Raw genomic sequence first — 14,488 nt, forward strand, 5'->3', positions numbered from 1 at the left:
TGCTAACAGGGAGGCATCTCAGAAGATCCCGAGACCTTATCTGTTTGAGAAATGCTGAGATAGGTGATGGACCAACCACGGAAGAGCTGCTTCCAACGCCCATGCATCCACTCAGATTAGAGCTGAACTGTGTGCCACAGGTCACCAATGGCTGGTTTTCAGACTTGGACTTTCAGCCTCTTGGGATGCAGCCGAATATACTAACCATTCACTGGAACTCAGAGAGCAGCAGAGGATCAGATCTCTCCAGAAAAGACAGTGCCTTCTTGTGCTTTTGTGCACGTTCAGAATTTCCTGTGGTGGGCATGTATGGTATTTGTAGTAAGAAAAAGTAAACACATCAAGTACTTCTCTCAGAAACAAAGGGAGGACTCACAGCTGCAGGAAGCCCCCAAGACTCAGGCTGTAGAATAAGTGCTGGCTCCATTCCTTCTGGGTCAAGACGCTTGATTTCCTTCCTCAGGATATTAATTCAGCTCTTGACTAATGAGACTGCACATGCCAGGGAAGACTGCAACCTTGGACAGGCTGCTGGGACGTTGGCAAAAGGAAAGAATTTCACTCAGCACAGACGGTTGGGCCTAGAGGAGACATGGGGCAAGGGGCCCAGCCTTCTTTGTCCTAACAGAGATGTTTCACAGTGCACACCTCCAAAACACCAGAGCACTAAAACCACACTCTCACCCTTTTGTGAGGCTAGGCTGGTGCCCACCTAGGAAGACTCTTCAGTAAAAACCTTTTTCAGCACCAAGGCCAGTGACCTGGAGCCCTGACTCCAGGACTCTGTGTTCTGCATTCAGCACCAAGGCCAGCGGCCTGCAGTTCTCTACACACTTCCTCTCCTGGAGGGCCTTCCCATGTTCAGTACCAAGGCCAAGCACTCTGTGATCCTCCATGCATCTCTCTCAGAGCTCTTTAGCTCTGGAGCCCCCTCGTGGACTCTTGTCCAAGAGCAGGGCATCCTTTTCCCTGCACCAAGCTCAGCACCCAACATTTGAAACATGAGAAATGAAAGCAGGGTCACAGAGGCCCTGTCCACAGTTCTAATGTTTTCTGTAAAAATGTCACCACTCTTTACAAGAACAGTGCACACAAACGTCTTTATTTGGTCCAAGGAAAAATTGAGGATGAGAAAGTGTTTAATAGACAACTTCCAGGAATTTATCCTACAAACCAGGCATGAAGACACATAGAAGGGTTCAGTGCAGTGCTACAGGATAACACGATCCTCAACAGCACCCCGACCTCTACACATAAGCAGCCAGCCAATCTCCACGCTGCACCTCTGTCACAGCATTCACACACTGAGAAGCACCACCCCACCCCACACTCAGGCCCAAGGATCTCTGGGACAAGCCTGAGTGAGAAGCACAGAACAGCTACAAGGTTGCACAAGCATAAGCACACATACAAGTGGATGTAATATCATCCAAATAGCATCTGCAAATAACATCCAAAATAAAGGAACCACAGATGACAGGAAATGTGGGACAGAGCAGTTTCCCCATGTATGATCTTGTCTGTGCAAGTGTTTTCCATTGGTTTCTGTGCCCATGTGCATAAGCATGTATGTGCATGTATGTATGTCTGTGTGTGCATGTCTGTACACATGCATGTGCATTTGTATGCCAGTGAATGTGGAACTATGTGTGTATATCTGTGCACACGTTTCTGTGCCTTGTATACAAAGCTGTGTGTGCCTCTGCTGTTATATGTGTGCACTTGCATGTGTGGATTTTGCATCTGCTCTGGAAGGAGGGAACAAAGAAATGGAGCAACTGCCCCTTGTCTCTGAATCTTCTTCTGTGTCCTGATCCTTACAGACTCCTGCCGACATCTTATTCCCATCCTGGGGATTCATCTCCAAAATTCTCCAACTTCCCAGATTTTCCATGTTTTGAGTTAAAGACAGCAAGGTTGGAACAAGTCATGCTTGCTTTCCTGTAAGGATAGATGAGTCCCTGAGCCTAGATCCATGGCCACGGAAGAACACACGTATCTGTTTGCTGCCTTTGTTCTGCCCTATCCCCGGTGAAGTCACATTGCCAAAGTTGATGGGGCCAAAGGCTAGGCCAGGAGCTGAAACAAACCAGTGAAGTACACCCTGCAGCTCAGCCCACACTCATCCGATTGTGCTTCTGGAACCTTCTCTCCATTACCCTTCACAAACCATTTTTTTTTAAAAGATGAATTTGTCATTTCTTCCTACTAATTGGTGAAATGTGTTCTTTATGAAACTAAAAAAAAAAAAATTAACTCACTCGTGAGCTCAACACTCTCACGGCTGAGGGCCTGTGAGGGTCGGAGACAGGGCCTAATCCCCACTCCCAGAGAACAGGCCAATGGGAAGAAGTAGCTCCTTGTTCAGTAGAGATTGCTAAAACATCTAGAAGGACAGCTCCTGCAGGCTTGAACAGCCTAGACTGGGCAACAGTGGCCCTCATTGGGCGCCAGGCCATACCAGCTGGAAGTGCCAACTAGCCACCATCATCAATGATTAAGGGATCTTTGCAGACACCATGTTTCCAACACACTCCAATTAGAGTTTTCTGGAACAATAACTATTATGTACATTTACAAAATTATTCTTAGTGATCCAAAAATTTCAAAAAGAAATCCTCCCATTTTATTTGAATCTGGTAAGCAGTATAACATCAGAAAAATCATTCTGGCCACACCAGATTAGGATCAGAGTAAATATGTGACCCATTGGCAGAAACCCATTATCACTCCCCTCCCCAAAGTACAACCTCCTCTGAGAAGTGCTGCACAATGCAGGCCTTGTGGGCCCTGGCCTTGCCTAGAGCAGTCCCTGGATGCTGGCAGGTAGAGAGGTTGCTCCAGGAAGCCAGCCAGCAGAGAGAGTCACATGGCAGCAGTTTGGACTTAATACCCAGCCCCCGTCCACCCCCCAGGCTCTGCACAAGTGAGGAGGTGGGAAACCAAGAGGCCTAGCAGTTCTCCAAACTAGGAAGCAGAGTGACCGCCTGACCAGTGGCTCCCTCTGAGGCACACACCAGAGGAGGATAAAAGTGCAGGGCCACACCAACTCTGGTGCCCAAATGTTCACAGGAGCATGACACAGTGCAAATGTCCATCAATGGATGGCAGGTTTAAAAATAGAGACAAAGGAGGATAAAGCCCCGAGACACAGATGAACCTTTAAAGTCATAGTGCGTGAAAAAACTCGGATACGAAAGGTCATATGTTGTGTATGAGAGGCCTGGAATAGGCACGGGGCAGCAAGTAGACCAGGAACTGCTTGGGGCTGAAGGGGGAGAGAATGACTGAAGGGTCCTGGAGCTCCTTTTAGAGACAAAAATGTTCTATAATGGATTGTGATCATGCTTGCACAATTCCCTGGATATAGTAAAAACCACTGACTGTACACATCTGATGGGTGAATTATAGTTTGTATGTTACATCTCAACAATAAGCTGTCATAAATGGGCTCAAACAACTCCTGCTGGGGCAGCAACGTTTCACTCTGTAGGGCCAGGCCAGTCAGAACTGTTTCTACAGCACCTAATATAACAGAACTGGCCCAGAGCTCAGAGGCAGGTCAGAGGCAAGCCTAGCTGGACCCAAGCCTCATAAGAGGCTGTCCTGGCCCAGGAATTGTGTTCTGAGTGTTTCCAGTCACAACCTCATTTCTCAGTTAATCCCATGGAGGGAGGAGCTGGTGGGTCACGACCATCCTTCCGGGTCTGACTTTGTGCAAGTCCACTTGCCTTCTTGGAGAGAAAGTTCCACAAATTCCGTGAAGATATATTATTATTATTATTTTCTAGATTTTATTCTTCTTACCTGACCCAAGTCATAGTATTTCCAATTGCTTCATATGCATGTAAAATTTGGACAGTGAATAAGGAAGTAAAAATGCAGGACCAAGGAAAAATCAATGTCTTTGAGTTGTGGTGTTGGAGAAGAGTATTGAATATGCTACAGACTAGAAAAATCTGTCTTGGACGAAGCACAATCAGAGTGCTCTTTGGAGGCAAAGTTGGGGAAGGTTGGCCCTGCAAACATCCCAGATTGCTGGGAGGAGTGAGTTCTTGGAAAAGACATACTGCTTAAAAAAGTAGAGTCGTTGGAAGAAATGAGATGGATTGATAGCGACTGCAGCAACTTGAGCAAGGCAAAGGTCATGAGGACCACCAGCCCACGTCCACTCCTAAGAACTTCACAACTGCCTTCATCTTGCAGGTCTGATTCAAACTGTGTTATAAGGATGATTTGCAAGCATAGGGTCTGTCAGATATAGGTGCCTGCATCTTGGCCTTGAAGCACTGAGGGCACCCACCAAGGTGGGGTACCCAAGCCCCCAGGCTTTTGCCCACAAGGCCACAGAATACACCCATTAGGCAGGGCCCTCCTTCCCCTGACACTATCATATCCAGCTGCTATGGATGTACTAAAAGCATGGCTCATCTATCTTGAGGGGGAAAAGAGAAGAAAATGAAAATGCACCCCTCTGCTTCCACAACTTCCGATCAATTCATTTGCTAAGCAGCCTTCTGGGCCTGCTCTCCCTTCACTCTGTGGTTAGAGCTTCGGCCTCACATGAGGAAGAAGCAAGCTCAAGAAATGATGGCTTCTTTGCTGCTGACCATCCCAGGCACCTCCCTCCCTAAAAGATAACCACAAGCACTCACTCTTCTGAGTGTCCACCACCAGACAGACAGTGGAAGTGCATAGCTGGCCACCATACCTCAGACAGTGGACAGCTCAGAACTGACTGCCAGATAGACAGTGGACAGAGCAGAGCTGACCACCAGACATATAGTGGACAGTGAGGAGCTCACCACTACATCTCAGACAGTGGACATCACAGAGCTAAATGCCAGACAGTGGACAGTGCAGAGCTGGCTGCCATACCTCAGACAGTGGACAGCACAGTGTTGGCTACAAGACAGCGGACAATGGAGAGCTGGCCATCATACATACAGTGGACATCATAGAGCTGACCACCAGACATACAGTGGACAGCACAGAGCTGATTTTCGGACAGTGGATAACACAGAGCTGACATCTCATGCTGGGCCTGCCAGGAAAGTGGAACACAGCAGATACAGCATTTCAGCAGAAAGGGTTTAATGCAGGGCTTGGACTCCATGGGGGCAAATGTGAGAAATTTCTAGAACCATCAGTTTTACCTCTACCACAGAGCAGATGGGATGCTCCCTGGGAACAATCTCACCTGCTCCATTCTGAATGGATCCAAATCCACGGGTTCAGCTGCACTGAGAGAACTGGACAGGGACTGCCCCTCCACCCCACCTCCTACCCTGCGGGCAACAAGGATGCTGGGAATGCCACCATTCACCCAGGACAGGATGGCACCCAGCACAGGGGAGATGGGACAGTAGGTCATTTCTGCCACCCCTTTCTCACCCTCATCTTCTAACTCCCATCAAATGACTGGGTGGGGCTATGCAATAGTCCATTTGTGGGCCACCAAAAGGATTAGACAGCTTACTAATAATGTAGATTAGGTGTAATTTGCATCCTTATAGGAATCACTATCTCATTGCTGAAGAGTAGGGCTCAGGTGATCCTTCATTGGGTTTCCCAGGCTGTAAACTGCACAGCTGATTGCTAAGAAGGAGTTAGGGGTGCAACTCCCTCCAGACTACAATATCCTAGTGAGGGAACAGTCAATTCTTTCATCCCGCTTGGCTTAAAACTAGTCATCCCAGAGGTGGGAAATGGAGGCTTCACTATGACCCAGAAAAAAAGAGCACATCCTTCAGATCTATGATCTTGGTACTGAGAACCTCCTAAACCCAGGCGAGAGGAGATGGAGCTCTCTCCAGTGAGCAATGGAGGCAGCAACGGCAGGAGACCCAAAGAAGATGGTGCAGTGGCCCTCTGACCCACTGACAGGAAAGCTGTGGTGTGAGCAGGAGGCTTGCTGGAGAAGCAGATATCACCCATGAAGACAGAGCTAGGCGTGGTGGTGTGGGACAAGAAAGCTGGGCATCTCAAGCATTGTGACACTCATCCAAGCATGGCAGAGGCTGGGCTGAACCCAAAGACCCACAAGGCCAGAGAGGAGGAGAGCTGAGAGGCTAGGAAACAGAGGTCAACCGTGGGCCTGATGGAAAAGCTGTTCTGAGAGAACAGGTCCCTGAGTAATTTCTGTTCCTGACTTGTACCCGATACTTCTCTAACAAACCTCATACCTGTGAGTAAAAAACAAACCCAAGGGGAGCTCTGGTGGCCTAGTGGCAAGGAGCTGCAACTACAATCCCAGAGGCGCACAGTTTAAATCCACCAGATGCTCTGCCAGGGAAGGAGGGACAATCTCCTCCTGTACCAGTCAGATCTGATTTGACGGTACACTCACAAAAAAATAATAAAATTTAAAAAAAAATTTAAAAAACCAAAACCCAAAACCTCTCACTATTGTCCAGTTGAGACCAATTCAGCTGACTCTCCAGTGGGCTTTCCAAGTTGCATAGATTTCCCAATTTTCTCCCTTGGAGCAGCTGGTAGATTTGAACTTCCAGACAAGTGCCACCTGGGTTAGCAGAGCAGCTGCCTATAGACTACGCCACAGAGCTCCCTTGAATGGTAATGTCTATGAGTTCTGTGTAGCCATGACAGCAAACTATCAGACCCAGCAGAGAAGTACAGAATGCTATGGAAAGGAGGCTGGTGTCAGATCTGGTAAAAGATGAGGGTGGAAGCATGTCTGTTCTCCACATCCCAGGAGTCAGCCTTGGGCCACTGATCCTAACTATGGTCCTTGTGAAGTCAGATGAGGTCTAATGGCAGTACAGCCATTCATCCCAGAAGTTCCCATCTTAGGAAGATGGCCACATCTTAAGGGCCAAATCCTAGGCAGGCACAGAAGCTACAAGACAAATGTCTCCTCTAAGTGTGTGTCCTCATCAGTCCACAGTCCCTGACCTCATCATAAAGGGGCAGCCAGCAAGACCAAGAGTTTGCCATGGATTGGCTGGAAGGGAGGTGGGCAGGGCAAGTGGCCTTTGTTTCTCTGGCTCCTTCAGCATTCACATTGGATAATGGCGATAATGGCAGTGCCTGGCCTCTCAATCCCTCCCAGGCTCCATGGACTCTGTTGAGTCACTCATGCACGCCATGGCGCCCAGATTGGCATGAGACACAATGTGGTAGCAGTGTCTCCCTCTGTTGCGTCTGAGGCAGTATCAAGCCTGAATCCATGTCCTGGCCACCTACTACCCTTCACTCTGAAGTGACCTGATCATTAGTCCCCACTGGTCATTCTTCACCAGCTCATCGTTTCTTTCCATACCCTAGGTCTTCCCAATGAGCTTGCTCACTTGATATGTGTGATGCTGGTATGGTAGTAGAACTAACTCCAACCTTTGTAGAGGGAGGGTAATTCCGAAAGTGCCTCAGGAAAGTCAAAGCTACAGACCCAGTGGGGCCAGGATGAAGGAAGGGAAAGAGAGAGCAGCCCGGGGAATCTTCAGGACAATGACAGCATCCTGCAGGACACTAAGGGAGGACAAAGGACATCATGCATTTATCACAAACCACAGAGTTGTACACCACCAAAAGCAGTTCTAGAGTAGAAGATGGCCTTTAGTTATAACAATGTATCTGCCTTTGTTCATCTGTTATAACAAATGTATCACAGTTATAACAATGTATCTCAGTGTCAGGTCATTGTGCTCTAACAAATGCACCACAGGAATGCTAGATGGTAACAGAAGAAACCAGGAGAACTAGGAGAGGGGAGAGGGGAAGGGTGTATGGAATGCTTATTTTAAATGTATATACTCTAGCCCTACAATTCCATTTCTAGGACTTACCATATACCCATATATCCGGCCGTAGCTGGGTTTATAGGAACACAATGTGGAAACAATGTAACCTTTGCTCCAGAAGCTTGGTCCACTTGCCAGGCTGCAGTTCCTCTCCAACTGGTACTTCTACAGGACACAGGCTGAGCCCAAGCCTGGCACTTGGCTCTTTCAACCTCAAATGGACACTCTACCTCAGCTGGACCCTCAGAACCCAAATAGGTGGGATATGTCCCAGCTCAACCCAGGTGATTCACCTCTGATGATCCACAGGTGTCTCTGCCTCAAAACACAGCCAGCCAAATGTTTTTCACTGAAGTTCTATGAGAATCCCTATTCAGCTCCCCACTTGGGGGAGTGTATCACAGTGTAACAGATCTGCCTCCAGCGGTAAGCCCAGCTTTTTCCTTCTATGGGTTTGAGAATACAGGCTGGCAGAGGCTCGGACATGCCTGAAGCCCACTTGCAGAAATGAGAAATATTGAACAAGCTCAAGGAGGAACAAAATGGGCTTCTACTCTGGACACAAAGCTCAGAGATGAACACGGATCTGCTGACCCACAAACGCAAACCAGGCACCATGCTGCTCACCTCTGTCTGCCACTGGACTTGCCTGCACCCCTGAAAGCTACAAAGTAAAGTGCACCCCCAAAGGGCATATCGCAGTCCTGACCCCTGTGAACGGGACCTTGCTTGAAAACAGGGTCTCAGCAGAAGTCATCAATTGACTTAAAATCTTAGGGAGTCCTGAGTCCACCCAAACGGTGTCTTAGTGAAAATAGAGGTAGAGTCGAAGCATGAGAAGTGTCCTGAAGACGCATCTCCAGGATCGCCTGCAGCCGCCAGAAGTGGGAAGAGATGGCAGGATCCCCCTCCAGAGTCCAGGAGAGAGGTTGGTCCTGCTCCCCGTTAGCCTGGACTCAAGAACCACCTATTCTGCCATCCCCACTGCAGACATGACAAAGGTTTCCACCGTGGACATCAGCACTGGGCTCTGACCTTCCACGTGGTGGGCTTGAGGGCTGTACAGCCTTGGCTGGAGCCTCTGACCCCCAGCCTTCTGGTCTTCAGGCCAAGTGGCCTCCTTTGGAGTATCTGGAAGGACATGCTGGGATATTTCACCTGTGCCTTCCAGCGGTGAGCTTCCAACTTCATTGCTGTCCCCGTCGTGTGCAGACAGGAGGGTGTTTGGAGAGTCCCTGAGGATGTGAGGAGATGGGGCGATGGGAGAGCTCTTCATAACTTAAGAGTCGGTGATTAGGGGAGGGCTGCAGATTAGACAGGGATACCTGAGGCCCTTCACTAAGTCAAGGACCCCAGAAGCCCTGTTCCTGTAGACACCACAGTTGTCTGGGGTCATTCACCTTTCGGGAAATTTCCATGAGATTCATCCAGGATTCGGTCAGCAGGCACATCCCCTGTCTTCCCCCTGGGAGGCCTCTGGCTTCAACATGTCTATCCCATGTTCTCGGCTCTCTCTTGGGAACATGGATGTTCTGTCTACACTGACAGGGAGGCCACTGCTCCCATCTGTGTCCAGGGAACCTCAGGCCACCACATACCCCTCACCTACCAGAAGAGAGGACAGAACTGAGGGCCTGAGCTGTGATCCAGCACACCTTGAATGTGTACTCTGAGGCCACAACTTAGAACTGAGCAAGAATGTGAAGGCAAGCAGGGGCCAGGGGCCTGCGAGCAGCTGGGCCAGAGTCCTGAGGAGACTGGAGCAGGCCTGGGCCTCACTGCCTCTGCTGCAGCTCCGCCGAGCCACCCACACACTGCCCACACTACTAACTGGGACAAAGGCACAAAGGTCCTGCACAGTTCAGTGGCCTGGACCATGTGGCCTGTAACAGAGTCTGCCCCTCTGAGCAGGCCCAGCCAGGCATCTTCCATCAGGCTTGTCCGAGTCTCATCCTTGCATCACCAAATGGTTTCAATATCCTGAAGTCAGTGCCCTACACTTCAAGGTGCTTGTTCTGTGGACACAGACAACACTGGTCCGTTTCCCCAATAGTGAAAGTGGGGCTTACACCCTCCTCCCCACTGGCAAGCTCACAAACCAGCTCCAATCACATCTCACGCTGGGCTCCAGGCCCCACACAGAGCGCAGAGGAAGGGGAGTCACCCGCTCCCTCCTCACAGCTCCAGGCAGGATGAAGGGCAGCCAGATAGCCAACTTGGGCTCTGAACATTCTCTCTCAGTTCCCCTAGCCCTAGGGTGCTGCCACAAACCCATCCCCTGTCCTCAAAGTGTAGCCCCACTTGCCTGTCCCAGTACTTGTCTGTGACATGAGTGTTCCACCTTGAAGCTCACACCCCTTTGAGAGCTCACAGTAACACCAGACTGTGCCCAGAGCTGTGCAGCAACACTCAGTCTCAGAACACTTCTGAGGCCACTCCATGGGTGTGGGCCTGGCCACTTCTTTAGCCTTCAGACCAGAGTTCCACCAGCCACCAACAGCTTCTCCCAGAGTCCATGGGTCACTGGGCTGCTGAATGGAGTCCCACCAACATGCCCATATCTGGAGATCAGCACCCAGACTTGGCCCGCCTTCCTTGAAAACACTTCACAGACCGAGTCCACTCAGGCTATGTGGACAGCAAGGGGCCAGCCCGAGCTATGCTCCTGCCCAGGAAGGACCAGTAGGATAGGACAGCAGGGGCGGGGGTGGGGTGGGTGGGGACTGGACACAGCCACCCTTTAGGGGCAGCAGCAGCAGGACAGAGACCAAGGACTCAGCTCTGCCCAGCCCCAGGGCAATGCTAGCAGCAGGGCTGAGAGCAGGTGCTGGCTTGTCCCATGCTCCCGTGGTCCCACATCAGCTCAGCAGGGTGAGCCTGCATGTGGAAGCAGAGCTGGCTTTTCAGCAGGATGTCACCAAGCCTTTGTCCCTTGGCACTCCTGTAGGCTCAGACCCTGCAGCTTCCTGGGAAGCAGCCCAGTGCTCACCATCGTCACAGCCCAGGGGCTCAAGCCACCGAGCAGGTCTGACAAGTCTAAGCACTAGGGGTCAGGGCTGGAAACCCACTTTCCAGGAGGCAGGGCCTCATCAAGGGCCTGGCCCAGAGGCAACCAGCTGCAGATCCAAATTGTGTGCTGGACTCTGGCCAAGGGCACTGTCTGCCCTGCCGCAGGCTGGGGGCTGGGGAGTGTGGTCAGATCTGGCTGACCAGAGGTGCACCACTATCCCAGGGCTCACAGTCAACTACAGGGGCTTGGAGAGGGTCTCAAGTCACATGGGACAAGAGCCAGGCCCACTCACACTCCACCCACATTGGGGCCAGTCAGAGAGACTCTGTTTCAGAGGTCAACCACAGACTGCTGCTGAACATCACAGTGGCAATTATTCAGGGCTCGGGTCTTCTGCTCCCTGGACCCTTCCCCATCACATTCCACAGCGGATATGTAGAGCACATGGATTAGACAGTCTCATACATACATCCACACACGTAAGTGCTGACACACATGCACACAGGCCAGGACCCTCACACATACACACACACAATAGCACAGACTCACACTCACACATTCTCTTATACCCTCACGTGTGCAACCTCACACATGCACACACGCACACGCCTCACATGCACACATGTACACACACTGTCATACAACCTCACATACACTTATACACCTTCACTAATGTAAACAAGCTCACACACACTCTCATATATGTACATGCACTCACACACAGACACCGTACACCCACCTGCATGCATGCACACCCTCACACAAACCTCAGTCTAAACACACACCATGAATACACACACACACTCTCACACGCACACTGTCATACACAGGCACTCACACACCATGAATATACACACACATACACACACACACACAGGTACTCACACACCATGAATACACATATACACACACGCTCGCTCGCTCACACACACGCTCTCACACAAACATGCGCTCACACACGCAAACACACGCGCACTCACACAACCCACTGAGCTGTTGGTCAGAGCTGTTTTTTCCCAGAATCCGACGTTCATTCGCAGCCCAAAATGCCTCTCCCTACAAAATGGCCGAGTTGTGCTCCTGGTCCCTGGCCCGGCCTGATAGGAGCCGCGAGTGCTGGCACACTCAGGCTGTGAGGCTCAGAGCACGCGCACACGCACCCGTAGCGGCGTGCACCCCGCACACAAATGCTCACACACCAACACCACGTGTTCACGGGCACCCAAGCTGTGGGGGTTCCACCAGGGCCTCCTGTGCGGGGACCCTGCGTCCACGCTGCCACGAGCGCTGGGGAGGAGGCGAACGCAAACACGCCACGCACACCCTGTGGGGCCGGAAGATCCCCGCTAGTCAGCGGGGGTCCACAGTCCGGTGCCCTCGGTCTGGGGGGGCAGGGTAATGTTCAGACCCCTCCCACATGTCAGCAACCCAGAAGCTCACCCCAGAGGTGGGCGGGGATGGAAGAACGGAGCAGGGCAGGCCTCTCCTCTGCCGCCCCCACTTCCCGGGGCGCCCACCTCCCTCCCTGCGGGCCCTTTGTTCGCGCAGCAGCTATGGGGAGGGGCGGTTCAGCGGAGAGGGGGTGGAGGCAGCTGCCGACAGCCAGGCCGCAAGGTGGGGGAGGGACAGGGCCCCCACCTCAACCTCAACCCCCAAGACTCCAGACTTAGAGAGAGTAAGCCCTCCGCCCCTGGGAGAGCCCTCAGCCAAGGACGCAGTCTCCGGCCCGAATCCCGGGGTGACAGGCGCACAGAGCCCAGTTCCCGCAGCTGCCGCGCGCTGCTGGCACCGGAGCGGATGGCGGCCAGGCGTCGAGCAGTCCGGAGACCCTGTCCGTCCGGCCCCTCTCCCGCCCTCTCCTGCCACCCCCGGCCCCTCGCCTTCCCCCCGTCTTCGCGGCGCCCCCAGGCCCCCCAGCCCCTCGCCCTCCGCAGCTTGGGCCCCCTCTCCCGCGCCGCCCGCAGCTCACACGTAGGCGTGGTAGATGAACGCCCAGCCGCGCGGTCGCTCAAGCACGTTGTACAGGAAATTTTGCAGCTTGCGGTAGAAGGCGTTGCGCTTGGGGGGCTTCCCGGCGCCCGGCGCGCGGGGCTTACTCAGGATGCTGCCGCGCTTGGAGGCCTCAGAGCCGGCAATGAGCAACGCGCCGTCCCGCGTGGAGTCGGGGGCGCCGGGGTCCAGCCCCACGAAGCCCACCTTCAGCTTCTTCTCCCCGCTGGGGCCGGGGTACACGCCGCCGTTGCGCGACTTCTGCACCATGGTGCTTGGCGGCCCGGCGGGCGAGGTCAGCGGAGGCGGCGCGCGGCGGGCAGGGGCGGCCGTCGCCCAGACCCTCCGCCCGGGGGCAGCATGGTTAGGCCGGGCGGCGGCGGCTCCGCGCTCCAGCCCGCGCCGGGGCCGCGGGGGACGCTGCGGCCACCTCGCTCCGAGCGACTCGGCGCCGCGCCCGCGCTGTGGCGGCTCCGCCCGCTGACTCGTCCCGCCTGCCGTTAACCCCTGCGACGCCGCAGTAGCAGGCGGGAGAGATGGTTAGTCCGGGCGACCCACTAGCCAACCTCCTTCCCACCCTTGCCTGAGTGTGCCCAGGACAGAGGGTCTGTTCCTTGGTCACCTTCGAGAGCCCCCTGTGGGCAAAACCTGACCAGGGCTCTGCATGACCCAACGCCGTGCAGTCTCCGCAGCCGGGTCTGAGACTGCTCATCTCGGCGTGGGGGCACCTCGGTCAGGGGGACCCGGAATTCTCCACGACCTTCAGGAGGGCCCCAAACCCAGGCGAAACCCGGGGACGCGCCCTAAAGTGGCATATGCAGCTGGCCGGGAGGGGTTTTAGGGGCATCCAGAAGAAGGGAGAGTCAGGAGGAGCGAAGACGTGGGGCCAATTCCAGGAGAGGAAGCCCCAGAGATTCGCCCGCCCCAGAAGGGCCTCGAAGCTGCCTCCGCGGGGAATCACGTGATTCCAAAGACCCTGGAAGGTGCAGGTGGGGACGGAGGACTGGAGGAAGAACCCGAGGCAAGACTGAGGCACGGGGGCTGCTGGTGCCACAGCCTCGGGCAAAGGAGGCATCTGGGGGAGGTGAGGGGACAAGGTGGCCTCCTTCTGCCAGGGAACACCCGGCGTTCTGGGAGGAGCCCCTCCTCCTGGGGTCAGGGGTCCTGGCACCGTCTGGATCCCTGCGTCCGCATCCGCGCACTGGGAACAGGCACTGTACGCTTCCTCCGTGTCAGGTCACCATAGGGAAACTAGACAGGTGAGTGCTGTCCTCAGGCCACCTGGGCAGGCTCCAACAGCCCACCAGCCTGGGTCACCTACATGGTGTGTGCTCTTTGACTCCCTCACCAGTGCCCACATGACCCTACTGTTGTATTTAATTAGACAGAAAATGCCATCATCTGTTCTTGATCAGCGCTTTGACCAAGAATGTGCACCTATTCAGGCATGCTTGTGAGAGCACACCTGTCCCAGAGGTCCCTCCACGCTTTATGCCGAGTTATGATTAGTGGCATGTTGTTCCCCTAATGGCCCTGCCTCCTCCTGTGGTGCTGCTGGTACAGACACCCCGCAGACGACTAACAACAGCTTATTCTCTTACAGTCTAATAAGGGAGCACTTACTGCCTAGCGGTAAGAAAGCTACACTGTCCACCCAGAAGCACACTGTTCAAATCCACCAGCTGCTCCCAGGTGAAAGGATGGGCAATCTCTTCACCTGAGATTTACT

At 53.3% G+C, this 14,488-nt stretch overlaps 1 protein-coding gene across 4 annotated transcripts in view; it reads right to left on the reverse strand.

Moving 5' to 3' along the window:
- The window catches only part of KCNQ2 (potassium voltage-gated channel, KQT-like subfamily, member 2), a 56,138-nt gene extending 42,946 nt beyond the window's left edge, over nt 1-13,192 (reverse strand). For all 4 annotated transcript variants that reach the window (XM_006896885.1, XM_006896884.1, XM_006896883.1 and 1 more), the window contains exon 1: nt 12,740-13,192. In XM_006896885.1, the coding sequence (XP_006896947.1) occupies nt 12,740-13,029 (290 nt within the window). In that variant the 5' untranslated portion in view covers nt 13,030-13,192. The remainder of the gene's footprint in view (nt 1-12,739) is intronic.
- Between the last annotated feature and the right edge of the window lie 1,296 nt (nt 13,193-14,488).

The sequence above is a fragment of the Elephantulus edwardii genome, unplaced genomic scaffold (genome assembly GCF_000299155.1).
Source record: "Elephantulus edwardii isolate Elephantulus edwardi_28Jun2011 unplaced genomic scaffold, EleEdw1.0 scaffold00193, whole genome shotgun sequence".
NCBI classification, from domain to species: domain Eukaryota; kingdom Metazoa; phylum Chordata; class Mammalia; order Macroscelidea; family Macroscelididae; genus Elephantulus; species Elephantulus edwardii.